The 23,331-nt window shown below is 37.2% G+C and overlaps 1 protein-coding gene across 12 annotated transcripts in view; it reads left to right on the forward strand.

The window, feature by feature from the left end:
- Positions 1 to 23,331, forward strand: part of SMYD3 (SET and MYND domain containing 3) — an 839,170-nt gene that overhangs the window by 157,490 nt on the left and 658,349 nt on the right. For 7 of the 12 annotated variants that reach the window (XR_008477979.2, XM_054248251.2, XM_078357184.1 and 4 more), the window contains one exon: positions 20,283 to 20,390. The exons of 4 other annotated variants lie outside the window; for them this stretch is intronic. Coding sequence is in view for 7 of the 8 variants with exons in the window: in XM_054248251.2 (XP_054104226.1) it covers positions 20,283 to 20,390 (108 nt within the window). In the remaining variant the exon portion in view is untranslated. Of the gene's footprint in view, positions 1 to 16,574; positions 16,710 to 20,282; positions 20,391 to 23,331 lie in introns of those variants that run through there. One more of the 12 variants, XM_017966681.4, reaches the window with a different exon arrangement.

Raw genomic sequence — 23,331 nt, forward strand, 5'->3', positions numbered from 1 at the left:
TGTTAACATCTTTGAAATTCTTGAAAGGATGTATAATTAACATTCAACATGCCCTTTTCTTGTAACCTTATGATTAATCATTTAATAAGAAATGTCATTATGCACTAATGAGTTACATCTTATTAAAAAGTCTAATTAGAGGTTTTGTGTCTGTGTCACTTGCCTCCTCCCTGCCACCCTCCATTCATCCTTTGTGTTTCTTGTTTTTTGTGTATGCACACACATATCCAAAGTCGCTTCTTTTAAATTTAGAACAGGCTTGTCTCAGGGATTTTCTTCTCTCTCATTTTCTCCTTTGAAAGCAATTTCTTGAGACTGCAACAAAAGTGGTTTTAATGGAAAAGAAATCAAATGTTGAAAAATATCGGGGGTTCCAGGTTCTCATGCTAATTCTGACATTTGCTGGTTAAATTATCTCAGAGAAAACACAGACTATCTGGGCCTCAGTTTCTGAATCTGTGCTAATTATAAGAGTTAGTATTTATTAGGCATCCACTGTGTGCCAGGAAGTGTATTATTCCATTTGATTTTGCAAGAGTCTTGTGAGAATTAGGTACTATTATTATGCTTATTTTATTAATAAGGAAAATGAGGAGAGAGAGGCAGCCAACTTGCCAAATATTCTATAACTAGTAGGCTCTGATGTTTCAGAAATGAAACCTGGATATTCAGACTTTTAACTGCACTTTTAAACCTAAATTTTGTTCTTGCTCTAATGTTCTGATTAGGTCTAATTTTCCAATATATGTTGTATTATTCTTTTGTTTCTTGGCTTTGGGATTTTTGTGGAGACAGCCTTGCTTTGTCTGTTGGACTGGAGTGCAGTGGTGTTATCAAGTTTACTGCAGCCTTGAAATCCTGGCTTCAAGTGATCTCCCTGCCTCTGCTTCCTGAGCATCTGGGATTATAGGTACACGCCATCACACCCAGCTAATTATAAAACTGTTTTTAATGGAGATGAGTTCTCACTATTTGCCCAGGCTGGTGTTAAACTCCTGAGCTCTAGTTATCCTCCTGCTTTGGCCTCCCGAAGTGCTGGGATTACAGGTATCAGCCACTGTGTCCAGCCAGTATAATACTTTCTAACTAAAATAGGATAGGAAAATTTTAAACACTTGTATTATTTCCACCTCATTTTTTAAACAAAAATTTCGTCGAACCTAGAAAGATCCCTGATTTATGTAAGAATGTTACGAACAACAATAACGAAATGCAAAATGTGGAACGTTAATACTGCTTTTAATATAGTATCAGTTCCAGAAACATTGTTTTATGACATGTTCTAGGTGTTTTGTTCATGTGAAACTGAGCTATTTGTTTCTAGGAACTTCAGATTAAACAGAAAACATAGAGAAGTGACAAATTATCATATTATTTGACACAAATCTAGGCAAACTTGCTTTCTGATCTCAATGACCTAAACAGTTTATTAATAAAACATTTAATAAGCAGTTTACTTAATATAACATTTTATTTTTCCCTGTTTTACCGTTATTTTTCCTCTAGTGCAACCGCATCCTTTTGTAGTACACTCAAGAAAAAAAGCTATTATTTGATTAGAATGAGTAGCAAGAGTTTGGTGGGTAGATATGTCATTTTGATTCATTGTAGTGCATGTGTTTTTACTACATATATTAGCTGTTCACTGTAGCATCGATAATAATGTCACCGTCAGATATACTGTGGAAGGTAATGGGAAAATAGCCAGTAGGATGAGGATATATGTAATAGCTAGAGTATGTGTTTGTATGTGTGTGGAGGGGGAGTTAAAGGTTGTCCAGAACACATGCATTTAAACTGCTGTGTTTATCTCAACCTTAAAATATAGCATTAAACATTGTAATTACTGTGACTATCCACAAAGCTGTGCAAAATTAAATGACAGAGTGAACTGTGAGCAGTAATGAACAGAATGCAAAAGCACTTGGAATGGAAATTGATACAGACGATGTAAATCTGTGGTATAAAATCTATAATATGTATACCCCAGGGGAACAGGATTTTGGTTCACTAGCTTAGCATGTGATGCATGGGACCATGCCATCCAGTTGTCTGACAGAGGCTACTGGGGTATCACAGAGTGTAACATGTCTCTTGTTACCCACAGGATGATGTGTCAGTGCTACCGGTATTCACATTTCTTTCCTTTTTTTTTTGGAGACAGTCTTACTCTGTCACCAGGTTGGAGTCCAGCGGTGCAATCTCAGCTCACTGCAACCTCCACCTCCCGGGTTCAAGCAATTCTCGTGCCTCAGCCTCCTGAGTAGCTGGGACTACAGGTGTGCGTTACCATACCCAGCTATTTTTTTGTTGTTGTTGTTATTGGTATTTTAGTATAGATGGGATTTCACCAAGTTTCCCAGGCTGGTCTCGAACTCCTGAGCTCAGCCAATCCACCCTCCTTGGCTTCTCAAAGTGCTGGGATTACAGGCATGAGCCACAGCACCTGGCACACATTTCATTTTTAAGCATAAGTAATACAAGGATCTGTTTTTATTATAAAAATTAACACCATATAAAGTCATATAGAGTAAAACATAAACGTCTTTTTCCAGCTTCCTTCCCCCACTGCTACTTCTGTTTTTCAGAGATAATCTATTTGTGTCTATTTTATGGATGGAGGATATACACCAAACTATTGGTCTATACATCCTATATGGTGTACGCATATACGTATGTATTTACCTCTGTGTACAGTACTGTTTCTGTTACTGGTCAAAATGTTTTTGTCGTCAGTGGCTTTATATTCCTGTCTATACCTTATTATGAGGTGGCTATCATATAATTTAATAGAAGGAGGTCCAGTTTTTTTTCTTTATTGGCGTAAATAGAACATCACACATGATTATCAGATCGAAGAGGAGGAGCAGGCTACATTTTTTTTGTAATAAAAAAGCATTTTCAAAATAAAAGATGGAAACAATAGTGATAGCAGATAAGTAAATTTCAAGTAAGTCATCAAGTATTAATTTACCTTTTCAGGATTTAATTTGATTTATAATATATACATTTCTAATTGAATGAATTAAGTGCTGAGCAAAATAAGCAGTTAGGCACTACATCAAATTGTAATTTATATACTTTTTAAAAGCACTCTATTAGCAGATACAAATTCTATTTTGTATTTATAATCATAGACCTCTTTAAAAATGTGAATCATGTTTTTGGGTTTACATTTTATGCTTAGTTGTAGAATGATTTGATTCAGTTTTGATGGGCAGAAAATTAATTCCACTTTAGTAAGCACTTAATAGAGCGATTTAATAAGTTGGTTTCTAGACTAGCATACCCAAAGCAGTGATAATGAAGGAAGTCAAGTTTTGTTTATTTTATAAATGTTCTGTGCCAGGCCTCAAACTGATAGACTGTGAATGGAATGTACTGTAGGTAAGTCAGCTTTGTATCTAACTGTAAACACAAAGGGAATGCTACAGAAAGTTTAAAATGATTTGGTTGTATTTAAGTTTTTGACTTCCACAAGTGTCTGGAGGCTGGAAGTTTTCCTTTTCTCACTTTACCTTTGCCTGCTGAGTGATCTTATCTACTCCCATGACTTCAAGTGGCATCTGTATATTAATCATTCTCAAGACGCCATCTCCGGCCTCCTTCATCCTGATTTCCACGTGGCTGTTCCACTGGTGTCTCTGGTGTAATGTATCTAAATTAGAGTACATTATCTTCCCCCAGACCCACTTCCATTCATGTTTTCCAATTCGGTGAACAGTCTCTCCAGTCGCCCAGCAGTCTGAGTTGCCAGGTGCCATCTCTGATTCTCATCCTTTCTTGGCCACACATCATTTAATCATTATGTCCTGCTGATTTTACCACCTAAAAATGTGAATTGGTTCTCTGCTCGCCAGCTTCTCTAGTATTACCTGTCACCATGATCTCTTTTCTGGATTAGCTGCGTTGTTACTATGATTCTTTCCAACTTCTAAATTATTTTCTACGCAGGAGTTAGAGTGATTATTTATGCTCTAAGTTCTGGGGGTTGGTATAAGTAGTAGGCAGTGAGCAAGTAAATAAGATCCTGACTTTGGTAAAACATCTGTTATAGGGTAGAGAGATAGTGACCCATGCCCATGATTATATGATTGAATGTGATTGGGGTGAGCACAAACTCACCTGTGAGCAGGTGTATACAGAAGGGTTTCCTGTAGAAGTGACATTTAACCTGAAATCTAGAGTGAATGTAGCTGTTTCTGCTTTTCTTTTGATTAGTGTTAGCATGGTATGTTTTTCTCCATCCATCTTCATTTTATCTACTTATACTTAAAATGGGTTTCTTGTGGATGACATATGGTTGGATTTTGCGTCTTGATCCACTGTGACCATCCCTGTCTTCTGATTGATGCATTTAGATCACTGACATTCAAAGTGATTATTGATATAGTTGGGCTAATATTTATCATATTTGTTTTCTATTTGTTGTCCTGTTCTTTGTTCCGATGGTTGTCTTTCATTATTTTTCTGCCTTTTGTGGTTTTAATTGAGTATTTTATATGATTTTATTTATCTTTATTAGCATATCATATATATATACACCTTTTTAGTGATTGCCCCAGAGATTGCAGTATGCATTTACAGTGAACCCAAGTTTACTCTCAAATGACACTTTACTGCTTTACATATAGAGTTAGAATGACAATGTACTTTAATTCCTGCTTCCTCTCTTTGAAAAGATTTTTTTTAAGAAATGGGATCTCTCTCGGTCTCCCAGGCTGGAGTGCAGTGGCACAAACACTCCTCACGGCTCAAGTGATCCCCGTTCCTCAGCACTGCCCCCCTACCCCGCACCACCTCCAAATAGCTGGGACTACTAGAGTCGTGCACCACCTGGCTACATTTTGTATTTTGTGTAGAGATGGGATTTCTCTATGTTGCCCAGTCTGGTCTCGAACTCCTAGGCTCCTGTAGTCTACCTTGGCTTGGCCTCCCAAAGTGCTGAAATTATAGGCCTGAGTCACTGCACCTGGCCCCTGCTCCCTCTCTTAGGTCATTTACTTAGCTTATACATAAGCATACATAATTAAATACATTGATGCTATTAGTGGTCTTTTGAACAAACTATTACCTGTTAGGTCAATAAGAATAAAAAAAAGAAAGGTTTTGTTTTACCTTTACTGATTCCTTCTTTGATTCTTGTTCTTTCTTTATGTAGATCTGAGTTTCTAACCTTTATCATTTTTCTTCTCTCTGCAGAATTTCTTTTAACATTTCGTGGGGGCAGATCTGCTGGCAGTAAATTTCCTCAATTTTTGTTTTTCTGAAAAAGTCCATATTTTTCATTCACTTTTGCAGGGTAATTTCACAGGGTACAAAATTCCAGATTAGTAGTTTTTCTTTTTTCTCTCAGTACTTTATTTCATTTCACTGTCTTGTACATGGTTTTTGAAAAGCTTGCTATGATTCTTCATTCCTCTATATGTATGGTGTTTATTTTAGTCTGTTTTGTGCTGTTAGAATAACTGACACGGTAATTTATAAAAAACAAAAATTTATTTTTATTTTTTCAAATTTATTTAATGTGTTTTCAGCATTTATTTTAGATTCTGGGGGTGCATGTGCGGGTTTTTTATAAAGGCATCCTGTGTGATGTTGAGGTTTGGAGTATGATTGAACCTGTCACCCAAGAAGTGAGCATAGTACTCAAAAGGTAGTTTTTCAACCCTGCACCTTTCTGTCCTCTCAGTTCCTTATATTCTCCAATGTCTATTGTTCCTGTATTTATATACTTTGTAGCCAATTTTAGCTCCCACTTATGAGAACATACTGTAATTGATTTTCTGTTTCTGTACCACTTTGCTTAGAATAATGGCCTCCAGCTGCATCTATGTTGTTGCAAAATACATGATTTTTTCTTTTTCCCCTGAGTTGGAGTCTCTCTCTGTCACCCAGGCTGGGGTGCAGTGGCACGATCTTGGCTCACTACAACCTCTGCCTGCTGGGCTCAAGTGCTTCTCTTGCCTCAGCCTCCTGAATAGCTGGGATTATGGGTACCCACCACCATGCCTGGCTAATTTTTGTATTTTTAGTAGAGATGGGGTTTCACCATGTTGGCCAGGCTGGTCTCGAATTCCTGACCTCAGGTGATCTACCTACCTCAGCCTCCCAAAGTGCTGGAATTACAGGTGTGAGCCACTGTGCAAGGCCCAAGGACATGATTTTATTCTTTTTCATGGCTTCATAGTATTTCATGGTGTGTGTATGTGTGTGTGTGTGTGTGTGTGTGTATATATGTCACATTTTCTTTATTTAGTCCACCAATGTTGGGCACCTAGATTGATTCCTTGTCTTTGCTATTGTGAACAGTGCAGGGATAGACATAGAGTGCATGTGTCTTTTTGGTAGAATGACTTCTCTTCCTTTGGGCATATACCCAGTAACGGAATTGCTGGGTCAAATGGTAGTTCAACTCTTAGTTCTTTGGGAAATCTCCAAACTGTTCTCCACAGTGGCTGCACTAATTTACATTCCCATCAGCAGTGTTTAAATGAAGAACAGAAATTTATTGACTGTGAAATCACATTTCTGGAGGCTTGGAAGTTCAATGTTATGATGGCTGCATGTAGTGAGGGCCTTCTTGGTGTGACATCACATGGTGGAAGGCTTGACAGGTAGAAGGGCAGAGAGACAAGAGGGCATCAAATGATAGTTAATCCTGCCCTTGAGGACAGAGCCCTTATGGCCTAATAGCCTCTTAAAGGCTTCACCTCTTAATACTGATATAATGGTAACTAAATTTCAGCATGAGTTTTAGAGTGTACAGACCTTCAAATCATTTCACACACCTTTCAAGTATTTTGAGCTTTTCAGAAAACGACATGTTACTGAAACCATTTCAGTATCTATGAACACCTGAAACAGACATACTTATCTTTAGCTGTAAAAACCTGGCTTCTCTCAGTATTTTCAAAAAAATCTTTGATTTTTTGTAGTTTGAAAATGGCATGCCTAAATATAGATTTTTGGACTTTTATTCTGCTTGGTGTTCTCTGAATTTCCTGGATCTGTGGTTTGGTGCCTGGCATTAATCTGGGAGAACTTCTCAGTCATTATTACCTCAAGTATTTCTTTTTTTTTTTTGAAATGGAGTTTCGCGCTTGTTACCCAGGCTGGAGTGCAATGGCGCGATCTCGGCTCACTGCAACCTCTGCCTTCTGGGTTCAGGCAATTCTCCTGCCTCAGCCTCCTGAGTAGCTGGGATTACAGGCACACGCCACCATGCCCAGCTAATTTTTTGTATATTTTTTAGTAGAGACAGGGTTTCACCATGTTGACCAGGATGGTCTCGATCTCCTGACCTTGTGATCCACCCACCTCGGCCTCCCAAAGTGCTGGGATTACAGGCTTGACCCACCACGTCTGGCCTACCTCAAGTATTTCTTGTGTTCCATTTTCTCTGTATCCTTCTTCTGATATGTCCATTGCACATGTCTTAGACCTTTTTGTAATCATTGCACAGTTCTTGGATCTTCTGCTTTTGTTTTTTTTTTTAAAATAAAGTCTTCTTTCTCTTTGCTTCTTAATGTTGATGGTTACTATATTGGGATATTTTCAGCTCAGAGATTCTTCTCTTCGGTCATGTCCAGTCTACCAGTAAGACATCAAAGGCATTCTTTATTTTTGTTGGTGTTTTTGATCTAGCAGCTCTTTTTGGTTCTTAGAATTTCTGTTTCTATGCTTATATCTCCTGTCTGTTCTTTCAATCTGTCTCCTTTTCCATTAGAATCCTTAGCATATTAATTATAGTTTAAAAAAAATCTACTCTGATAATTCCAACATCCTTGCCCTATCTGACTCTGGTACTAATGCTTGCTCTGTCTCTTTAAAGTATATATTTTGCCCTTCAGTATGTGACATGGTTTGATTGTGTCCCCACCCAGATCTCATTTTGAATTGTAGTTCCCGTAATCCCCATGCGTCGTGGTAGGGACCGGGACCAGGTGGGGATAACTGAGTCATGGGGGCAGTATCTCCCGTCCTGTTCTCCTGATAGGGAGTTAGTTCTCATGAGATCTGATGGTTTTATAAGTGGGGGGCTTCCCCCTTTGCTGGGCACTTCTCCTTCCTGCTGCCATATGAAGAAGGACAGGCTTGCTTCCCCTTTCACTATGATTGTAAGTTTCCTCCACAGCCATGTGGAACTGTGAGTCAATTAAAGCTCTTTCCTTTATAAATTACCCATTCTTGAGTATTCTCTTCATAGCAGCATGAGAATATACTAATAGGGCATGTCTTATAGTCTCTTTACAGCTAGACGTGATGTAAAAGAAAGTACTGTAAATAGGCCTTTGTAGTGTGCTGACAAAATGCAAGAGGAGAGGGACTATTCTATAGTTCTCTGACTAGGTCTCAGGTTTTTGGTGAGCCATTGTCCCTTGACTGCGGCGTTCACAGGTGCCTCTCAGTTTAGGATAGGCTAGTTTGAATAATATCAGGGGATCTTGGGGCATAAGGGTGGTCTCTGTTTGCCTGGGACCTGGCGCTGGGGTGATTAAGGCAGAAGAATATTTCCTCCTATGGTGTCAGGGCCAGACAGAGGAAGTATGGCCCTGGATCATTTCGTTTGCCTATCAAAGGCATGCTCAGGATTGAGCTCTTTGCTGTTTCTTAGAATTGGCTGGCCCTGGAAGGAGCGGTCTTCTCCTTAGTCAGAAAGGTTTTTAAAATGTCAGCATATCATAATTCAGGTTGAGCATCCAAAATCCACAATATTTAAAGGGAATGCTCATTGGAATATTTTGGATTTTGGATTTTTAGATTTGGGATGTCAGCCAGTAAGTATAATGCAAACATTTCAAAATCCAAAAAAATCCAAAACATGAAGCACTTCTGGTCCTGAGCATTTCAAATAAGGGATATTCAACCTGTATTCAGAAACAAAAACATAAAGAATATAGTCCTACACATATGTGGCCAATTGATTTTCAACAAATGTGCCAACACAATTCAATAGTGAAAGGATAGTCTTTTCAACAAATTGTGCTGAATATGTACATGGAAAAATAAATGATAAAAGTAAAAACAATTTTTCAATATATTTAATAAGATTTAGTAAGCTTAAACTTAAAGGCTAAAACTATCTATAAAACCTTTGGAAAAAAACATAGGAGAAACTCTTTGGATATGGGGTACATAAAGTTTCCTAGGTAGAACACAGAAAGCACTAAGCATCCAAGAAAAATTGATAAATTGATTTTCATCAAAGTTAAACTCTTTAGCTCCTTGACTTCATTAAGAAAATCGAAAGTCAAACTATAGACATGGAGAAAATATTTGAAATCTCTGTCTCTCTCTTTCCTTCTTTCTCTCTCTTCCTCCTCCTCTCTTTCTCTGTGCAACCTAGAAGTTGTATCCTAAATTTATAGAGAATACTTATAATTCAGTAGTAAGATAACCCAGTAAAACAGGTAAAAGATTCGAATAGACACTTTAAGAAGATATACATTAAAAGATACTCAACATCACTGGTCATCAGAGAAAGGAAAATTAAAACTATAATGAGATATTACTAAACACCCACTAGAAAGACTAAAATTGAAAGGAGTGACCTTGTCAAGTGCTGCCAAGGTGATAGATCAACTGGGACTCTTGTTCACTGGTGGTGGGAATGTAAAGTGTTATAATGCTTTGGGAAAGTTTAGCAGGTTGTGTTAATGTTAAAGGCGTACTTACCATGTGACTCAGCAATTCTATTCTTATTTACCTAAGACTTATGAAAACGTATGTCTGCAAAAACAACTTGTATGTGAATGTTCAAAGTTCCAAATCTGGAAACAAGTCAAATAGTCATCCACAGATAAATGAATAAATAGATGCATACTATACTATTACTTGTTCATTAAAAGGAACAAACTACTGGCTGGGTGTATGCCTGTAATCCCAGCACTTTGGGAGGCCAAGGCAGGTGGATCATGAGGTCAAGAGAATAAGACCATCCTGGTCAACATGGTGAAACCTTATCGCTACTAAAAATACAAAAATGAGCTGGTTATGGTGGGTGCACCTGTAGTCCCAGCTACTAAGGGAAGTAAAGCAGGAGAATTGCTTGAACCTGGGAGGCGGAGGTTGTGGTGAGCCGAGATCTCACTGTTGCACTCCAGCCTGGGCAATAAGGGCAAAACTCTGTCTCAAAAAAACAGGAAGAAACTACTGATGCATGTGCAACATTAGTGAATCTCAAAACACTGTATTGAGAGAATGAAGCCAGACGGAAAGAAGTAATACTGTTCTGGACCAGACAAAACTCATCTGATAATTACGGAGATGAGACCACTGAGTTGCTTGGGTTGGAGGACTTGAATATCAGGGGCACAAAGGAGCTTCTGGGTGGTAGTAATGTCTATAGCTTAATTTTGGTGTTGGCTATTTGGAGAGATATATATATGTCAAAACTTATTAGAGCTGGGTGTAATGGCATGTGCATATAATCCTAGCACCTTGGGAGGCTGAGGTGGGAGGATTGTTTGAACTCATGAGTTAGAGACCAGCCTGGGCAACACAGTGAGACCTCCTCTCAAAAAAACAAAAACTTACCAAACTATACTGTTAAAACGGATACGGTTTATCATAAGTAATTGTGGTTTTTGACAGTACTTTTAATGGCAAAATCTGCAGTTAGTTTTGTACCAACCTAAATATAATTTAATAATGTAAATTATATTTCAGGTAAGTAGTTTGAAATACTGGTCACCACAGAGCCATTAAGTGTGCATTGATTTTATTTCTTTTTCTAATACAGTGATCACATTTTTTAAGCCACTCAAAGAATTAGACTGTTGTTTGAAGAAGCCATTCTAGAAGGGTAAGAGTCAGGGTAGGAAGACCAAATGGGAGGCTGCAGTGATAATAATGTTAGTATCAAATTCAGTAAGACTGTACATTAACCTTCTATTGCTTACTCAAAATCAAGCCAACAGTGGGGAAGAGGTGTTTTGAGGCTCTGGTATCCAGACTTTTGGTTAATTTTCTCTTTGATGTCTATTTTTCAATTCCATTCTCCAAATGTACAGTCTCTGATTCAATAGATCCTTGCCAGAGTTCTGCTTGGCAGGATGACTTCCCTCTCAGACATGGCTCTGATGGGACTGTCCCCACAGGAGGCCTCTTTGACCCTGTTTCTGCAGCCTGTCTCTTAGCACCACTTTTTTACTCTCAGATGAGGCCAACCACACCCCTTCTCACCACTCATCCACTGATGGCTGTTCCATTTACTTCGGGAGTAAAAAAATTGATAATTACTTGTATTGAGGAAATAAAATACATGTGTCTCACCTACCATATTCAGCTAGAAGCTGGTGCTGGTATTTTGATTAATCTAGCATAGATTTTTTTTTCCAAATAAGATTGGAAATCTGTGGAAGTGCATGATTTATTTTGCTCTCCAACCAAACTATCAATTAAGTCATTTCATCTTCAATGATCTCTCATTAGATCAAGGATTGGCTAACTTTTTCTGTAAAGAACTGTCCAGTAAATATTCTGGGCTTTGTGGGCCATAGATTTTTGTCATACATGTTCAACTCTGATGTAGCATGAAATGAATGAATGTAACTAATGAATGTGGCTATATTCCTGTAGTGTTCAATTTTACTAAAAATGTAGCATGAATTAGAATGTATATGAATTTGAATTTTACATGAATGTAAAAATGTAGAATGAATTTTACCTGTGGGCCATATATTTTTGGAAACTTGCACTAGATGATGATTGACTTGCTTTTGGGCCACGATTGTTATTATTGTCTCGTATTATAGGCTCCTCACTTAACAGGAGACCCTAATTCCCATTTTCCTAAGAAATAATTATTTATTCTTGTTTGTTTGTTTTTCTTCTTGTCAACTTTATGCCCTAAGACCATTTTCGTGTCATGTTCCTTCTTTATATTCGGCCCTATTCATCTAATTTGATTAAGACTTGTGAGAAGATGCTCTTGCTCTACATTTGATAAAACATTCAGTAAGCTTTTAAAGTGATGTCTAATGTCTATCACTAATCTCTAGTGTGCTCTAAAGAGATTTTTTGCAAGATCTTAATACCTGTCAGTCAACTGTAGCTGTTAGACAACCTTCTTAGCCTTCCAGTTTTCTTTTCTAAGATTCCAGCTTTTCAGATCTGCATGCATCTGACAATCTGTAATTCAATATTGGACTACATTTCAGGGATCAAGGAGGAGGTATTATTTGCTGTCAAGCAGACTAGATGTGAATGGAAAACTTGAGTATCTTTTCTTGCGAGTTGCATGGCAGCTCAACTATCCTAAGTTTTGCCTGTAGGAAACCTCTGTAGATGATTGTTTGTGAGTGGATTGAGTCATGAATATGTAGGAAAAAAATCATTGTGATATTTCACATAGAAGATGTTTAGTTAATGGTAGTTATATGAAACTTGAATAAGGGGGCTCAAAAAATTCTTTTTCTTTTTTATATTTCTAAAGACAGCTTCTTCATCCTTAATGACCAAATATCTGAGAAAAACAGTGTTGCAAATTTTCAGTGATTGTAAGCCAAGCAGGTTTTAAATTTGTTGACATAATTCAGATATTTGTTAGGAATGGATATTACAAAATCATAGAATTTTATCGTTGGAAGACTGCTTACAGATTTTTGAATCTAATTTTCTTATAGCATAAATACCTGGTGAGCTTGTGTCATGAATGAGATGTATGTTACCCAATTTAGGTTCAATACAGGATGACCCTTCTTACACTCTATCCCATATAATGAGCTGCCCTAAAATGGATATCCACTCCAACCAAAACTCAGTGTTTATCAGCATTTAAATGGATTCTTGAGTGAGCAATAGTGACTTTGTATCTAAAAAGGAGAGGGAAATATTATAGTGCAAATGTTATTTTGTGTAAGAAAAAAGAAATAAATAGATTTTTCTCTTGTTGGTGTAACATCAATACACTCCTTTCATGATCAAGTAATTAAGACCATCTCTTATTGGTCAAAGAAAGAATTGTGATAGTCTGCTTTCATTTCTTCTTTTGGATGGCATTAATTTCAAATAATGACAATATATAGTAAATTCTATCTTCTTAATGGTACTGGTTTTAGAATAAATCATAAAATATGTATTGAACACCTGTTTCATGGAAGGTGTACCTAATTGGTACTACACTCATTTAAGAAGAACAGAAGTGACTATAGCTAAACTGATAAAACAGTTTACTGAATTAAAAAAGATTGCATCAGCATTACAGACGAATTCATTGAAACATTGTTTTTAACATTTAAAAATTAATGCATTTAAATTACGCTTTTGTGATATAGCTGGCCTAGAATTAGAACCTGAACAATGCCATTTCATAAAAGACAAAACTGTTTCCATTCTCCTCACAATGACTGCTAACCTTGGCTTCTGTAAAACTGCTAGTTTACTTTGCAGAATGCAAAGAGGTAAAACTGCTTACCTTCTCTTATCTGTAACTGCCAGAATTGCTGGCCTTTGTTTACCGGTAATAACCAGAATAAGCACCCCCAGATAATTCCATCCTGGCTCCAAGTAACTAAAAATCTGTGGATCCCACTCCTACCCAGACGAGGTGTAAATGAATGCTAATCTTAGTATCTGTGAACCGCTTAAGTGACAATCAGAATGTCAAATAGTCCCCTGGCCCTCGGAATGTCTGAAGCCCCTCACCCCCACTCCCAAGGTGGTTTTACGGGTATAAAAAGGTCTTGTCACGCTTCTTTCTCTGCCACAGGTTGGTCAGACGTGAGTCCTCCGTGGTTGCCGGCAATAAACCCTGCAATTTGGCATACTTTTGTTTTGGTGTTAACTTTCTGTGCTCCGTCTGGTATAACACTTTGAGTTGCAATCAGATTTCCAAAATAAACACTAAAAAGTTAAGAAGCACAAGTGTTTATTAAACAGCAATTTTGCTGTCCATTTTATATAAAAGTGCTTCTCCCTGATTCTCATTTACTACTTTCTGATTACCAGTTAAAAAATAAAATTATATTGTTTTTATTCATAAATAAAATAAAATCCATGCTCCTTGTGGAAAATTTAAATGGTAATGGAGAGCCATAAAGAGGAGGATAAAAATAGCAAGTTGTTTTAGGAAAAGCTAGAAAAGTTAACTTTCAGTATTTTAAGCATCATCTATTAAAAGCATTTCTTTTTTTTTTTTTTCCCTGAGACCTGGGTCTCACTCTGTCACACAGACTGTATTGCAATGGTGTGATCACGGTTCACTGTAGTCTTGACTTCCCATCTTAGCCTCCTGTGTAACTGGGAGTGATCCTCCCATCTTAGCCTCCGGTTTAGCTGGGAATACAGGTGCATGCTGTTATGTCAGGCTAATTAAATAAAATTTTTTTTTCCTAGAGACAGGATTTCCCTATGTTGCTTACGCTGGAACATTTTTAAATTTATTTCTTTATACATTTAATTAAAAAAAAGATTATGAATAATATTTCTGTGTCAACAATATGCACATTAAAATTTTGATATTCATTACCAAATACCTATCAGAAAGATCAGAGCAACTTACAGTTCTACCAACAAGGCTAGAAAATGGCCTTTTCCCCAAATCCTAGCTGCTTCTAAATACTGTCAGTTTTATTCATCTTTGCCAAATTAATGGGATGCCTGTGTTATCTAGTTTCTGCTATTTCTTTGACCACTGGTATGGTTTGTATTACTTGTCTGTTGGTTTTTCTTTTTTAGTCATGAATTTCTTATTCATGTCCTTTACCTTTATTTATATTTTTTGAAATACTCAAAAGTTATTTGTAAGACCTTTTGTTTACTGGAGACATTTAACATTGTGTCTATATATATTTTAGGTTTTTTTTTAATGGTTTATTACCTTTAAATCTTGTTTCTGGTTTTCTTCCCCCTGATGTGCAAAATTTCCTTATTGTTATCCAAGTTAATATATATATCTTTTCCTTTATGGTTTTTACGTTTTGTTTTTAAACACTTTTTCCACCTTAATATTATAAAATATTTACTTCTGTAGAGCAATAGTTCAGTGATAATTATAGAATTGTATTTTGTTTCATCTATTTCATATACATAATGACCTCCTTTGTAATTTAGTTTAGCTCACTGGTTTTTCATCTTTAGCTACACATGAATGGCCTTGTCAACTTGATCTGCTTTTGTGCTGCTATAACAGAGTCCCACAGACGGGGTAATTTGTAAACAGTAGAAGTTTATGTGACCAGTGTTTCTGGAGGCCAGGAAGTCCAAGATTGAGGGATTACATCTCGGAAGAGCCCTTTTGCTGCGTCATAACATGGCGGAAGGCATCACGTGACGGGAGAGCGCTCCTAAGACAGGGCCGGACTAGCTTTTGTAGCAAACCCGCTGTTGCAGTATTAACGTTAATCCGTCAGGAGCACTGTGCTACTGAAAGACCCTGCCTCTCAACATGTTGCGTTGGGGATTAAGTTTCCAGCACATGAACTTTGAGATACACATTTAAACCATAGTATCCCTGCAGTGAGACACTTGATTCTATATCACAGGTAATGTTAGAATTTTTAGAGTGGGTCTTAGGCTATGTGTTTAAAAATACATTCTTTTGTATGTTAGTGACATGTATAACTGTGTTGCGTTGTTCTAGATCTGGGCTTTTCAACTCTTTTCAGACCCAACTCCCCATTTTTATGAGAAATATGTTTATTGCCCTTTCTACTATTTTGAAATGAAATTATACAGGTAATGCAATATACCTACTTACATATTTTTAAAATATTAATATAATGCCATTATTGGAATATAGGGAAAAAGAAGATTAAAACCTATGATAAAATATATGTATTTTAGTACATAAATGCTGAGGTATGATTAGACTAGAAGACATCATTAGTCACATATTTGCACCTATACGTAGGGTCACTGTGAGAAGGGAAGTACAGATGCAGGTCAGAAGATGCTCTGAGTGGTGTTGCCTTCAGTGATATGACTTTAATTGACTAATTTAGATAAAGTTCTTAAAATACAGTCTTCCCTTGATTTACCTACAATATTCAGTGCTGTTAGGATTATGTAAAAACAAGTTCTTTGTTTTTAAATGTAAAAGAAGATTTCTCTACGCTCAGATAATTACTAACAAGTTTTCGCCTTCATAGAATTTGGTAGGACACTTAAAAGTTGCACTGGATTTGGATAATGTGTCATTTTCTAGAACTGTCATACATAGAATGCCTGACTCCTCTGGTTCCTGCTCATTAAGCGCTTGTAATATTCCATAAACATTGTGACAAATACAAATACCCCTGTACATTTCTCAAACAACCCTCAAGGTAGGGGTTACTCCCATTGAGAACTACTGGTGTGGTTAATTAGTTTATGTTGCGAACTGTTATAAATACTATAAAATACATTATGGAAATGTGTGGATTCTGAAGTTGTTTTTTGAGTTATTTGTGCACTGAAAGAATTGTGTTATAGATGTCATTTCCTTTTTTTTCCAGCATAAAACTCTTGTCTCCTTTTGTTTTTGCTTCTTAATGTTATATTTGAATTTCCTTTGTCTCTCAAGCCATTTTATGCTTATTTACATCATTGTTAATTTTCAGCTATGACAACAGAAAGTACTACAGCCAATATTATGAGCAAAATCTTAATTATATCCTGTGTTGGAAGTAATGTAAGAAAATAGGAAAAAATGTAAATCAAGAAGGTTGTCTTTTGAGAAGATGGCAAATGTATATGACAAATGTGTCATTGAGGTCTTGACCAAGGTTAGTTTGTTGAGTGAAGATAATGCCTTTTGTTTTTGTATGATCGCCACGTTTTGCTTCAAAGTCAAATGGAGCTGCCTAAAAGATTTCTTTGTAAGCCTTTTCTGTGGTATGCTTATATTTGTAACCCTTAGGGTAAGATGTGATAGGTGAAGCTGAATGATAAATTGTAGCAATTAACGTTTTAGAAAAGAAATGGCCTGGGCTGATACTTGGTATTATATTACAGACCAATTTTAAGTGGTATGATTGCTTTCTTTCTTTATACCTAAATGAGCTGATTTGGTTTTTAGATGGAAATAATGAACATTTTTATTGCTAGAGCAAATGAAAAGATAAGTATGTTTTCAGGCAGTGATCTAAGAATAAGTTTAAGAAACATTTTGTCTAATTTCTAGTTATTGTTGAGAAGTAAGGGCTCAATGTCAATTATGTTAAGGACCTAGAATTGTTTTAACAGGAATTCTCCAAAATTTGGATGTTTAATTCCAAATACTGTCACCTAACTAATCAGTTGTTTATTATCTGGTGTACATTTGTAGTTAACTCACCCTGGTAAGCTATCAGGAGGCTGAGCTTCTGAAGTCTTTAGGTTTTAACAGAGCAGTTATGGATGACCTCTTGTAGTTAAAATGAGCAATGATTCAAATCTACTCTTAGGGCCTTTTGCCTCAAATGATCCGTGCCTTGTTTTGCTGAGTTTGAGCCCTGTTCAGCTGGACACTAAGACATTTGAACAGAGTCCAAGGTGCTTTCTGATAGACCAACTGGCACTGTGTTATCTGTTTCTGCCTGCACGTCTGTCCATTGAGAGCATCTGCCAGGTTTCTCAACTTTGAAAATTAAATGAAAACTTCCGCCAAAGTATGGATCTCCCTTATACCAGTACAGAACCGAAAAACTCAGTGCTCTTGTTTCTTGCGAGTGCGAATGAATGTAAATTTTTTAGTTGAACCCACTCGTATTCAAAGACCAGGTGAAAAAAAATATATATATACACACACATACATATACATATATGTATAGTATATATATATATATATATATATATATATATATATATATATATGTATGTATGTATTTTTGAGTCAGTGAATACCAACCCAATTTCCCAATGGGTGGCAATAACAAGCATGAGAAACCGTGTTAATAATTTATACACATTTCTTTAATGCATAGATTTTTAGAACTTTTAGGATACTAAGTATATTTTGAATCTCTAGGGTCATAGGATGATACTGTGTTTTTCAAACTTGTTTGACAATTGTACCATATATATTTTAGGCACCTTACACACACTGGTAATTGATAATTGCTAGTCCAGGACTAGCCTCCTGAGCAACAGAAGCATTTTCCTTCACTGAGTTGTATTTTAATATTATGCCTTTTGGTGAGTACTGATATAGAAGTCATATGAAAAGGCCATTATAATTGTAAACTGTTGTAAAGGACATTGTTCAGTATGTTGATTAGTGTTCTTGGAATAAATCCCTCCTGTGATTTAATACTTGATAAAACTATATGTTTTTCCTTTCTGTCGATTGAGAATTGTATAAACCATTATTCCTTCTTTTTTGCCTTGTTTATAAGGCGACTCAAATAAATGTACAAACACTCAGATGAATGTAATGCACAAATTATTCAGCTCTCATATTTAGCATGCTAAGAACTTTTACTCTCCCTTTTATGTTTAGGCAGTTTGATAGTTAGATATCAGCTTTCGAGCCTTACTTTCTTTATCTTTAATAGAAGGATAATACCTACCATTTGGATTATTATAAAAATCAAATGAAACATGCTTTGTTATTTGCTTAGCCGTGTGTCTAGTGCTTTGTAGAATGCTAAATAAATTCTATTATGCTTTCCTCTTAACCCCCTCCATAATTTTAGTATTTTCTGTTTCTGGTTTTGCAGTCTTATTTCATACACAGCTTTACTTTGAATCAGCTCAGTCTTGTTTAGAAGTGAGTGAAGTGTAAATACTAAAACAAAAGTTATGAACAGTACATTGAGAGGGTTGCCACAGTGGAAGTGAGGCAACTATGAGTAGAGTTGATGGAAGAAGTGACATACCTGTTATAAACAGTGTCTACACCACGTGGGTTACTAAGAAATAGAAGACAGACCAAGGTGTCACCCAACAGGTTGACATGGATAGTCTTTCTGAGCAAAATGTTGGCTTGACTTTGAATCTAAGTCATAGTTTTGAAGTAGCTGCAGCTCTTTTGAAATTTCTGGTTGTGCTATATGTTTCTGCTGCACGTGGAAATGAGAGCAGTCCCTATAAGGAGGATTTTACAGACCCAGGAGGTGGGAAGCAGATTTATCATTTTTGAAATAAGATTGAATAGGGTATCAGGCATTTTAGTAATGGAAATTCCAGTTTTCAGAATATAACCCAAGAGACATTGATTGAGGCTCCTCCTACTTCCCAGGCTAAATATTAGATGCTCTGGATTTTATTTCCATATAAAAGTGATTCCATGAGAAAGGAGCTGTAGCCTTTCTGATCCAAGGCTCAGGGATAGTGTCCTTCCCTTTAGTCCATTCATCCTTAGATTGACAACTGACTCAGTGGTCTCTTCAGCCGCACCAGCATATGGCTAGGATTGTGGCATAGGTGACCATGCAATTTGTCATTGAAACCAGAACTTTTCAGAGTGAAAAGGGGCTCTATTAATATTTAAGCCAGGACACAGATATAAACTCAGACACGTCCAGGACAAACTGGGCATTTAATGGTTTTAGCTAATAAGTCTTTTTACGTTGCTTTTAAAAACAAGAAGGTTTTATATTTGGGGGTGAGTTAGCCCTCCTGATACTTCTGTAGCAGCACAGAAATTCAGAAGGCTGTCATCCCTATTTTGAATCTTCTGAACCATGCGTTTTATTTTCTAATTTGGAGTGATTTTCTTTTTGTATTCAAAATGACTTGTTGAATCCTATTTAATCAGTTAAAAAATCATCTTATACTTATTAAGTAAGCTATAATGGTTCTTTCTTTGAACCCCAGCAGCCAGGTAATAACCAGGGGACAAATGAAAGCACAGAGGTGAAGCTCAAGCTTTAAATGTCCTTGCGTAGGCCGGGCGCGGTGGCTCAAGCCTGTAATCCCAGCACTTTGGGAGGCCGAGGCGGGTGGATCACGAGGTCAACAGATCAAGACCATCTCAACATGGTGAAACCCCGTCTCTACTAAAATTACAAAAAATTAGCTGGGCACGGTGGTGCGTGCCCGTAATCCCAGCTGCTGGGGAGGCTGAGGCAGGAGAATTGCCTGAACCCAGGAGGCGGAGATTGCGGTGAGCCGAGATTGCGCCATTGCACTCCAGCCTGGGTAGCAAGAGCGAAACTCCGTCTCAAAAAAAAAAAAATGTCCTTGCGTAGTAATTGCATACTTGGCAAAGACTCATCCTGGATTATTTTCAGAGTTAGAATGTTGGTTTTATTTTCTATTGTGCAGCTACATTTGGACTATTAAAATGTAATGTTGACAACTCTCAGTGCTCAAACCAGTATAAATGAAAGTTAAATTTTAGGTCACCTATGTTCCCCCAACTCTTGTCTTAATAGAAAAAAGCTTGGCCGGACCACAAGCGGGAATGCAAATGCCTTAAAAGCTGCAAACCCAGGTATCCTCCAGACTCCGTTCGACTTCTTGGCAGAGTGGTCTTCAAACTTGTGAGTATAAAACTCATGAAATGTGCCAGGGTTTTAGTTAAATAAGCATATGCAGTTGCATTTTCAGGTATACCTCAGAGAGACTGCAGGTTCAGTTTCAGACCACCACAATAAAGTGAATATTGCAATAAAATGAGTCTCACAAATTTTTTTTTTTTTTTTGAGACTGACTTTCGCTCTTGTTACCCAGGCTGCAGTGCAATGGTGCTATCTTGGCTCACCGCAACCTCTGCCTCCTGGATTCAAGCAGTTCTCCTGCCTCAGCCTCCCGAGTAGCTGGGACTACAGGCACGCGCCACCATGCCCAGCTAATTTTTGTATTTTTAGTAGAGATGGGGTTTCACCATGTTGACCAGGATGGTCTCAATCTCTTGACCTCGTGATCCACCCGCCTCCGCCTCCCAAAGTGCTGGGATTATAGGCATGAGCCACCGCACCCGGCTAGTCTCACAAATTTTTGCAATAAAGTGAGTCTCACAAAAATTTTGGCTTCCCAGTAAGCATAAAAGTTATGTTTACATTACACTGTAGTCTATTAAATGTGGAATAGCATTATGCCAACCCAAACAATGTATGTATCTTAATTAAAAAATACTTTTCTAAAAGTGCTAAGGATCGTTGGAGCCTTTGGTGCATCATACTCTTTTGCTGCTGGATGTTGATGGCTGCTGACTGATCAAGGTGGTGGTTGTGGAAGTTCGGGCTGGCTGTGGCAATATCTTAAAATAAGACAACAATAGAATTTGCCACATCGATTGGCTCTTCTTTTCACAAATGATTTCACTATAATGTGATGCCTCACAGCATCTTCACTAGGAGAAGATTCCATCTCAAGAAATTACTTTCTTTGTTCATTCATAAGAAGCAACTCCTCATCTTTCGAAGTTTTATTATGAGATTGCAGTAAATCAGTCACTTCAGGCTCTACTTCTAATTTTAGTTCTCTCTTTTAAAAAAAGTTTCAGCTTTTATTTTAGATTCGGGGGTACATGTGCAGATTTGTTACATGAATATATTGCATGATACTGAGGTTTGGGGTATGATGAATCCCATCACTGAGTTAGTGAGCATGGTACTCAGTAGCTAGTTTTTCATCCCTTGCCCCTCTCCCTGCTTCTTGCCTCCCTCTTGTATTCTCCAGTGTCTGTTATTCCCATCCTTGTGTCCATATCCACCCAATATTTAGCTCTCAGTTATAAGTGAAAACCTGGGGTATTTGGTTTTCTGTTTCTGTGTTAATTCACGTAGGATAATGCCCTCCACCTGCATTGATGTTGCTCCAAAATACATGTTTTCACTCTTTAATGGTTGTGTAGTATTTCACAGTGTTTATATATCACATTTTCTCTGTCCATTTTACTGTTGATGGGCACCTTGATTGAGTCTATGCCTTTGCTATTGTGAATAGCACTGCAATGAATGTATGAGTACGTGTATGTTTTTGGTAGAACGATTTATTTTCCTTTGAGTATATACCCAATAATGGGATTGCTAGGTTGAATGGTAACTCTGTTTTAAGTTCTTTGAGAAATCTCCAAACTGCTTTCCACAGTGATTGAACTAGATTACATTCCCACCAACAGTAGATAAGCATTCCCCTTTCTTCCCTCGCCAGCATGTGTTATTTTTGACTTTTTGTTCATAGCCACTCTGACTGGTATGAGATGGTATCTCATTGTGGTTTTGATTTACATTTCTCTGATAATTAGTAACACAGAGCATTTTTCCTATGTTTTTTGGCCACTTGTATATCGTCTTTGACAAGTGTCTTTGTCCTTTGCCCACTTTTTATTTTTACTTTTTGAGATGGGGTCTCACTCTGTTGCCCCAGGCTGGAGTGTAGTGGCATGATCATTGCTCACTGCAGCCTCAACCTGTGGGGCTCAAGCAATTCTCCTATCTCAGCTTTTTGAGTAGCTGGGACCATAGGTGCACACCGCCACGCCCAGCTAGTTTTTGCGTTTTTTCTTTTGTTCTGGAAAGACGAAGTTTCGTTGTCTTTCCCAGGCTGGTGTCAAACTCCTGGGCTCCAGAAATTCTCCCACCTTGGTCTCCCGTAGTGCTGAGATTATATAGGTGTGAGCTCCTGTGGTGGCCCTTTGTCCATTTTTAATGAGGATGTTTGTTTTTTACTTGATGAATTGCTTAAGTTGCTTATAGATTCTGAATATTAGACCTTTGTTGGATGCATAGTTTGCGAATATTTTCTTTGATCCTGTAAGTTGTCTGTTTACTCCATTGTAAATTTCTTTTGCTGTGCAGGAGCTCTTTAATTAGATCCTGCTTGTCAATTTTTTGTTGTTGTTGCAGTTGCTTTTGAGGACTTAGTCATAATTCTTTCCCAAGGCCGAGGTGTAGAAGCATATTTCCTAGGTTTTCTTCTTGATTCCAGTTCCTTTGTTCTTTCCGTTATATCTACAGTTACTTTGTCTGCTGAAGTCTTAAACTCCTCAGAGGTATCCATGAAGGTTGGAATCAACTTCTTCTGAACTGCTATTAATGTTGATGTTTTGACCTCCCATGATTTGCAAATATTCTTGATGGCATTTAGAATGGTGAATCATTTACAGAAGGTTTTTAAAATTTACTTTGTCCAGATCCAGGAGGGGAATCAGTATTTGTGGCAGCTATAACCTTGTGGAATATAGTTTTAAAATAAGACTTGAAAGTCAAAATTATTTCTTGATTCATGAGCAGTAACATTTTAAAAGAAATTTTTTTTACTGAGCAATAGGTCCCAACAGTGGACTTGAAATGCTCAGTAAACCATGCTGTAACAGATGTGCTGTCATCTACACTTCGTTGTTCCATTGCTAGAGCATAGGCAGAGTAGATTTACCACAATTAGTAAGGACATCAGTAAATTCCTAGCATTTTAGGAATGGTAAATGAGCACTTAAAGTCACCAGCTGCATTAGTCCCTGAAAAAAACCGTCAACTT

Source organism: Callithrix jacchus, chromosome 19 (assembly GCF_049354715.1).
Source record: "Callithrix jacchus isolate 240 chromosome 19, calJac240_pri, whole genome shotgun sequence".
NCBI classification, from domain to species: Eukaryota; Metazoa; Chordata; class Mammalia; order Primates; family Cebidae; genus Callithrix; species Callithrix jacchus.